This window comes from Echinops telfairi, unplaced genomic scaffold (assembly GCF_000313985.2).
Source record: "Echinops telfairi isolate 266 unplaced genomic scaffold, ASM31398v2 ScPeMD7_4;HRSCAF=17, whole genome shotgun sequence".
Classification (NCBI taxonomy): Eukaryota; Metazoa; Chordata; class Mammalia; order Afrosoricida; family Tenrecidae; genus Echinops; species Echinops telfairi.
In genome coordinates this window covers 5,370,469-5,379,166 of record NW_022103900.1, presented here as the reverse complement: position 1 = coordinate 5,379,166, position 8,698 = coordinate 5,370,469, and the positions used below count along the sequence as shown (strand labels likewise).

The following is an 8,698-nucleotide window of genomic DNA, read 5'->3' as shown; positions in this document are numbered from 1 at the left end:
AATACCCTGGAGTTCTTGAGACTTACGCAAAGGCTTAAAGGAAGGGGTTTGTGCTAGCAATGCATAGCATGACATGCCTGCACATAGTCAGTGCTCCAAAAACATCAGCTGAAGGCGTGAATGATTTACAGGCGGAACCTGCAACTCACAAGGGTGGGAGACTTGAAAACAAGAGCCAGACAGCTGGATTCTTACTAGAAAAGAATTGCCTTCGCCTGTCATTGAGTAAGAGAATTGCCTTCGCCCTCATCAAGTAGATTCTGGATTCCAGCTCTTGACAGTCCCATGCCCGCACAGTAGCTCTGCCCCATAGAGGGTTCAAGGTGTGACCTTTCAGAGCAGATAGCCAGGCCTGGCCTCCAAGGTGCCACTGTGTGGATTTGAACCACCAACCTGTTGGCTAGTAGGTGCCCAGGAGTTCTTAGAAAAAGAGTTACTGAAGTTATTTGGTTTTAATGCACTTATCTTATTGGAATTGTGTGTTCATTTTCATTGGAATTGCATACTTAATGTTCACCTTACAAATTCATTTTTCCTTCCTAAGGCAGCATGTCACAAAAGAACATGAAAGGTTGGAAGAGCATAAAAGGCCTGATGGGAAGTGCCCCTCACCTGAGCATCTGCATGATGACAAGAGGCCGGCTGTGTAACAAGAGAAGGCCACTACCTAAGGAGGAAAAGCCTGCCCCCACCCCAGCCACTCCCCTTTCCCCTGCCTCATAGCATGTGCCCCCATTTGTCATTATGCATCTCTATGATTATTGAATGATTGCTCATCTTCTCCACTAAACTATCAATTCCATCAGGGCAAAGAACACATGGCTTTTGCTCACAATCGAATCCTCTGCGTTTCCTATGGCTCTGCCACAGAGTAGAAGGTCCGGAGTTATTCGCTGAATAACACTGAGCATGTAAGCAGGCTGGCACTGCAGTTTCAGCTGAGACTGTACAGCTGAGCACTGCATCTATCTGCATTGCCTGTTCAGTTGAGGACATTGCTGATGTGGTCGTTTAATAACTTATTGCATTTCGCAAATACGCCCACTGACCTATCTCTTGTGCTATTCTTAAGCTCAACTCTAAGAGCTGTTACTTTTCAGCTGCCAGATCACAGACTTTTTCCATCTGCATGGTATATTATCTTTTGGACTTAGTCAGAAATTCATCCTGTTAAAGTTATAAAATCTTGCGCTCAAGGAACTATATGACCTCCTCCCTGGGGGACAGACAACCGAAAAGTGGGTGAAGGGAGACATCGGACAGGGTAAGATATGACAAAATACCAATTTATAAACTATCAAGGGCTCATGAGGGAGCGGGGAGCGGGGCGGGAGGGGAAAAATGAGGACCTAATGTTGGGGGTTTAAGTGGAGAGAAAATGTTTTGAGAATGATGTACAAATGCACTTTACATAATTGATGTGTGTATGGATTGCGATAACAGATGTATGAGCCCCTAATAAAATGTTTTAAAAAAAAAGATGAAAATAAAAATTAATTAATTAATTAAAAAAAAATCTTGCACTAATTGGAAGCCATGAAATTTCTGGTGTCATCAAAAAGTACCCAACATCCCTTTACTGTGAAATGCATAATTATTGCTTGCTTTTGTAGATGGGCACAGTTCAATCATTGATGCTTTCCTCCTTCGGACACCAGAATAAATAAACTATCCTCTCAATAGATTAAGAGCTCTGGGGGCATAATGGTGACACATTGGGCTACTAACTGTAAGGCCAGCGGTTCGAAACCACACACTGCTCCATGGGAGAAAGAGTCGCAGGGGCAGCATGCCCATGTTCCAGAGGGTTACCATGAAGGAGAACCAACTTGATGGTGGGGAGTTTGGTTGGGATAAGTAGACTTTGCCCGTACATGTAAGCAAAGTACCTGGATCAGGGTTCCTGGTGTATACTCTTGCTCGTCCAGAATGAGTTTGGAGCCATACCAAAAGGCCAGTGCATAAAACAGGAAGATGAGACACCAGAAGTATCCAGTGAAGAAGCCCATCACGATGCCTTTCCGAATCCCCCATTGCTGGGCAAACACAAGATTTTTCTCATACCTGTGAAGAGAAAAGGTATTGAGTTCAGAAGCAGCAACTCAGGTCATAACGTGTAAAGAGGCCACCACACAGGGGTTTCGCTCATTGATTATAAAACCCTCCCAAGCCCAGAGCAGCTTCAGGGAACTAAAGCATCCCTAACCTCTGCAGACCTAAAGTGTGCCTCAACGCAGCCATGAGCTCGATCGAAGGGCCATCCCTAACAAAGCCGCGTGGCTAGCTGCTGCTTGGGTGAGTAACAGCAGGGTAGCTTCGTCCCAAGAGAAGAGTTTTCCGCACACATATTTTGTTTGTTTTGCCTTCATGTTTTATGACTTGGCCATGACGTCAAAAATAATGAAGCATGATGGCAGGCTAACACAGTGGTTCCCACTCTGAAAACATTTCCTTGAGAAAAGGTCACTGCATTCCATCGGGGTACAAATCCTTGACAAGGAGAACGTATGCCATAAAGTGTAACCCACCAACATCTCTATGGTGATTAACGACTTTTCTCCTAATATCTAACACATCAGATCGAAGACTTTATATCGTGCTCATTTAAAACTGGGTATAAAAACAAATAAAGCTTCTCAAATCTCGTCTCTTTCAACCAGCAATTCTTCAAGAGCATACGTGCTTTGACATGAGGAGTCTCATAGTAGGTGGCCATGAAATGTTTCTGCGAGTCATGTGGCATGTTTTCTATCAGAAAGTGATGGCAGCTACCTCCGAATAAACAAGTCAGATGGTTGGATGATTCATACCCCAGGTTGGGAACCCGCCTCCGGACCGAGTCATGAACATCCACTCTCATCTGCCCTGTGGCAAACGGGCTATGTGGCCACAACCAAAACGACATGAACATCTAACTCAAGAACTATTCTTTCTTAGTTACTGTTGGTCAGCCTCCAGAACGATGGTAACCAAGCGCCCAACTCAATGAGCGGCTGCCCAGTTCTGCGCCATCCCAGAGCCAACCGGGGTGAAACCGTGTGTGCTCCATAGGGTTTCATGGGCTACTTTTTGGAAGGAAATCATCTAGTCTGTCTTAAACTGGAAAATGAAATCTGTCTTCCTAGTCTGTTTTCGACTAGAAGCACTGCTGAAACCTGGTCAGCAGCATAGCAACACGCACGCCTCCACTGACTATTCTTGAGGTGCGTCAGCTGGTTCTCGATCGGCTACATGAATAGGGAGGAATTTACCACCTAGAAGTCTCCGTGACACCGATTTGATTCTGACTTAAGAGAGACTATAGGACAGAGTTAAACTGCCCTTGTGGGTTTCCAAAATAATTGTTTGTGAGAGTAGAAAGCTGCATCTTCTGCCTGCAGGGTGGCTGGTGGTTTTGAACTATTGACCTTGTTGTTAGTAGAGCAACTGGTAACGCACTATACCACCAGGGCTCCTAAGCTTTAGTCATTCCTAGATCCAGCTATGAACCATGGGCATTGTATGAGAATTTCATCATGCTGCAAGTGCCTTCCTACAGCTCAATCAAGAAATTCATGGAGACATTTAAACATTCACAGGGCACAAACTGGAACTCTATCCAGTGTCTGCGCTAATTGTCAAGCAACTTACACTGCCTTTTTTATTAACAACAAATAAAAGATAATTAATATCTTTCAGAGTGGAAGAAATACACTACATATCTTATGAAAAATAGATCATTTCGCCCCACACCAAAAAAGAAGAAGAGGGCAATTAGAGGTTGTGAAACTTTGTCTCCTTTTTATTTGGTGAATTTGGTTGCAATTGAAGAAAAATATCCTCATCGTAGTTCTATAACACATCCAAAAGGAAATGATCTTAAGTTGGTGGTGATTTTATAAAATTAGTTCCTGCCACAGGGACTAGATAAATTAGATATTAGATAAATTAGAGAATAGATAAATTAGATATTAGATAAATTAGAGAATAAACAAAATGACATTTTAAAAATAACACCGTTGTTCTGTTTAGTCGGGGGTCTTTTTGTTTGTCCATTAAAAGTTCATCTCTGGAGTGATGGTCTACTACTAAATTTTGTTTAGGAAGGAGCCTTGGGGTATCGCTGGTTACTTAGCTGCTCACCGTAAGACCAGCAGTTCAAACTCCCCAGAGGCTCCGAGGGAGGAAGATGAGGCTTGATTCTGCCCTCCTAGCTTTGAGTTTCCAGGTTAGTAGGGTAAAAAAAAGTTTTGTTTGATGTAATGGAAATCTTTCAGACTTCGTGAAGATCACCCAATATCTAACTGAATTAAAACTGTTCCATAAAACTGTGTGGAATCATGTTTTGTATTATGTAGGCTTCTCTTTAGCGAACTCTGGGGGTGCCGTGGTCGAAGCCCTCGGCTGTTAGCAAAAAGATCAGCAGGTCAAATTTAGCAGCGGTTCCCTGGGAGACAGGAGTGCCGGGAGGATCCACAACGCTGGAGACTAGGGGATCATGCTCCTCTGAGTGTGAATCGACTCCGTGGCGGTGGATTTGGTTTGGGGGGATCCGTTTCTCTTTCATGACAGTAAGCTCTGTTATACACTGGCATGAGGTGTAGAGTGTGTGTGTGTGTGTGTGTGTGTGTGTGTGTGTGTGTGTGTAGAGGCAGAGAGAGAGAGAAACGACAAAGGGAGCCCTGTGGCACAGTTTGTTATGCATTGGCTGCTAACCATACAGTCCGGAGCTCAAACCCACCAACTGCTCCACGGGAGACAGAGGAGGCTTCCCACTCCTGCAAAGATTGATGGACTGTCTCAGACACCCACAGGGGCAGTGCAGCTCGGCCCTGTAGGGTCACTATGCATTGCGATCAACCAGATGACGGTGAGACAGGTATACTACCAGAATTTGAAATAAATATCAAACTAAAGTGAAAGAACCGGTTCAAACTCCTTCAAAATCCTGTAGGTAAAGACAATGGAATTCTTTGTCATTCTGTGACCGATTTAAGTTACTCTGCTTAGCTAGCTCTTCAACAAAAACTTTTCATGGCACGATAGACCAAGGAGGCCCTGCCATTTTGTTTAACATGAGGAAAATTTAGGGTGCTATGCACGTGATGGGGACCCAATGCCCATCTGTAGACAACTGGACATACTTTGCAGAGGGGTAGTGGGGAGGAGATGAGTCACTCAGGGTTCAGTATAGCAATAATGAAACCCACAACCTTCCTCTAGTTCTTAAACGCTTCCTCCCACCAACTATCATGATCCCAATTCTACCTTGCAAACCTGGTTAGACCAGATGATGCACAGTGGTACAGATGGGAACTGGAAACACAGAGAATCCAGGACAGATGAACCCCTCAGGACCAGCAGTGACAGTGGCGATACCGGGAGGGAAGGGAGGGTAGAAAGGGGGAATCGATCACAAGGATCTACATATAACCTCCTCTCTGGGGGATGGGCAACAGAAGGGTGGTGAAGGGAGACGCCGGGCAGTGTAAGATAAGCTATAATAATAATTTATAAATTATTAAGGTTTCATGAGGAAGTGGGGAGCGGGGAGGGAGGAGGAGGGGAAAAAGGAAAATGAGGAGCTGATTCCAGGAACCCAAGCGGAAAGCGAATTTTGAGAATGATGAGGGCAACGGCTGTGTAAGTGTGCTTTACACAATTGATGTATGTATGGATTGTGATGAATTGTATGAGCCCCAATAAAATGATTAAAAAGGAAAAAAAACAACATTCAGGACATTTCATTTGACTGACCTTTTGACCTCTTTTTCTTCACCACCAAATGCAGCCACTGTTCGCACCGATGAAATCACTTCATCAGCCACACACCCAGCTTTGGCATAGGCATTCAGCTCATAGTCAGTGAACTTGGACACACTCTAAAATCAAAAAGAAAGACACGAAAATATGACAACCAGGAACTTAGTCACATCATTCCATTATGCTGTGACTCATTTAATGGAATTAACTCATTGTGCAAGATAAGGTGATCGCCATGTACAGGAGGAAAACAATTTGGTCTAAGTTTGGTCCATAGTCAACCTCATCCATGTGTGTTTAGTTATTGAGAAATCAAAACGATTCCATTAAAATTTAATCCAAAAGCTCTCCCACAGCCTCTGCGATACTTGCCCTTGTTGAGAGATCACTGAAGATACAGGTGCTAGAGCAAAGTGTGGTGAAGAAAGCAGATAGTGCCCAGCTATCAGAAAGAGTAGCATCTGGAGTCGTACAGGCTTGTCTTAGAAGAAGCACCACCTAAGTGAGGCATCAACTAAGTCAACATCGAAGAAGCACACCAGCTTATTATTTATAATGCAAGGATTATAAATAATAAAATTCACAACTTGAGGAGAAAATGGTACCAGAGCTTAATTTCTGAGCACCCAATTTGCAGAAGACTATGGATCACTGTGATAGATCAAACTCCATCTGCAAAGGCCATACTTGGATAAATCTCCTCTGACTATTGACCAGGGAACCTTCTCTCAGAAACAGTACATTGCGAAGTGAATTAATGTAGACGTGGTTAGGTTAAAAGTTAACACGGTATCGTTTGTTCTCCCTGTGGACCGATTTTAAATTTGTTCTAGTTTTATTATTTTTGTTGTTGTTATTTTTTCAAGTGAGGTTTTTACTATGTTTTATGCTGTTACTGGTGTTGGGTTTGTTTGTTTTTTGCCGTTTGTTTTTGTTTTTCTTGATATGAAATCTAGCATAGGTTACTGTCTACACAGACAGTAACTGGATTAATAGTTTCTTGGGTTATTGCAGGGGAGGTTGCGGTGGGGGGTATGGGGAGGTAATAATGAAGAGTATAAGAAAGAATAAAATATTCTAAAATTGATTTTGATTGTGATTGAGCAACTCTTTTTAATATGACTGAATTATCTAATTGTACCATAGGTGGATGACATGCCAATAAAACGGTTTACGAGGTTTTCAAAGCCCTCCCCCAGAGCGAGTTTCACACGGGGCATTCATAAGAGTAAAGTGTCTCATCAGGATACTGAGCCTGTTTTCAAGTCAAGCCAGGCCGTAGTCCTACTTCGCTGATAGTAGCCAAAAGCCATCGCACACGTCTTAGAGAAACACCAGAGCTCAAGACTGGAGACTAGGACAGACGTCATGCCTGCCATGTTAAAATGTACAATACAAGCCGTGTGTGTGTGTTGGGGTGTGGGATGGGGGAGAGGTTCTGAGCATGAAGACCACGGTGCTGCAGAGGGAATTCCATAAGAGAAAGTCCCAGAACAGTATTGCCACCGTTTCACTGAACTACCGGTGCTCCACTCACTATCACCCTGATACCTACAGAAAGCAAATGACTCAAAATCTGTACCTAAGAAATTACTTGCCCTAAAATTGGACTTGTGTGAGCCCTACTTGGAATTAACCCCTGGCACAGATTAAGGAACAAGAAATGGGAAAAGTAATGAGTGTGGACGATCCACTAGCTCAGAAACCTAAACATACATATGTAGAGTACCTAGACTTAAGGGACTTTAGAGGTTTTAAAACTTTTTAGTGACAGGATCTTATCAAGCAAAACTTTCAACAGAATTGCAATTTACAATGTAAGTAAAAACGGATTTACGTTTTATTGATCTCACGAGTCCACATTTGATGAAATTTGTGAATTGAACAACCAACAGTGGGAATGTGAGGCTATTTTCACCAATATTTCAATTTTGAATTCAAGTGTTAGAGATGACATTGCAGGGGTGGGGCTTGTTTTTTTTTTAAATCACATCCCTCACCTAATTTATTTCTGAAATGTGTTGGCTGCACAGTAATAAAAAGATCATGATACCGGCTTTAGTAGCAATGTAAAGTCACAGAATCTCAGGGACTTCAATTACAGGGGTGCTGATGCTTAGAAGACCTGTATCGGGATTTCCTAAACAGGGTTCCCCAGAATTTCGTACTTAACTAACAGCTGCTCACATTTCTTGCCACCAATAGAAAAGTCAGCTAAAAGCATGTCACCGTGTGATAACGTGCTCTATGTCATGGACTGTCTCCCGCCTCCTCTTCCTGCCCTTGAATTGAGCCCAGAGAAAGTTGCTTGTATCATTTGACACCAACAGACATGCACGGACCTGAATTCAAGGCCAGCGCCCGCAGAGCTACAGCATTCCCCATCAGTGACGCACTTGAAGGAAGTGGAAACATGGGCACCGCCAGGACAGAGGAAAGTAAGTTCTCTGTCTGCTTAAAACCGAGCCACCCAGCAGGGAAAGCGCATGCACGTTTGGTCCCCCGCGTGTTAAATGGGGCGTTCGACCCACGTGAGTGTGCTGCTCAGGTCTGGCAAGCGAGCTGAGATGTGCTGACGACGGAGGCTGATCAAAGTGTGCAGCTCCCTGAAGCCCTTCGTGGATGCGGAAGGTCCCCTGGAGCACAACTCGCGGAGAAATGAATCTCTCAGAGCTGCACCAAGGGGTGGATTTGAATCCCTCAGGGGCAGCAACTGATAAGTAGTGGACTACGAACCGGAAGGTTGATCGTACACACCTACCCAGAGGTGCCTCAAGGGAGGCAGTCTGGCAGTCTGCTCCTGCCCAGCCTCAGCCATGTGAACCCCAGGGAGCGCAAGTCTGCGCTGAGACTGCGCGGAGACACACGGGGTTGCCATGAATGGGAATTGATTTGACGACCACTGGCAATGTGTCGACAACAGGATCTACGAAGCACTTTGCCCTGCGCCTGACAC

At 44.1% G+C, this 8,698-nt stretch overlaps 1 protein-coding gene across 1 annotated transcript in view; it reads right to left on the bottom strand.

Moving 5' to 3' along the window:
* Positions 1-8,698, bottom strand: part of ABCB11 (ATP binding cassette subfamily B member 11) — a 116,092-nt gene that overhangs the window by 64,069 nt on the left and 43,325 nt on the right. The window contains 2 exon segments of the mRNA XM_045299935.1: positions 1,890-2,064; positions 5,737-5,861. Coding sequence (XP_045155870.1) covers positions 1,890-2,064; positions 5,737-5,861 — 300 coding nt within the window.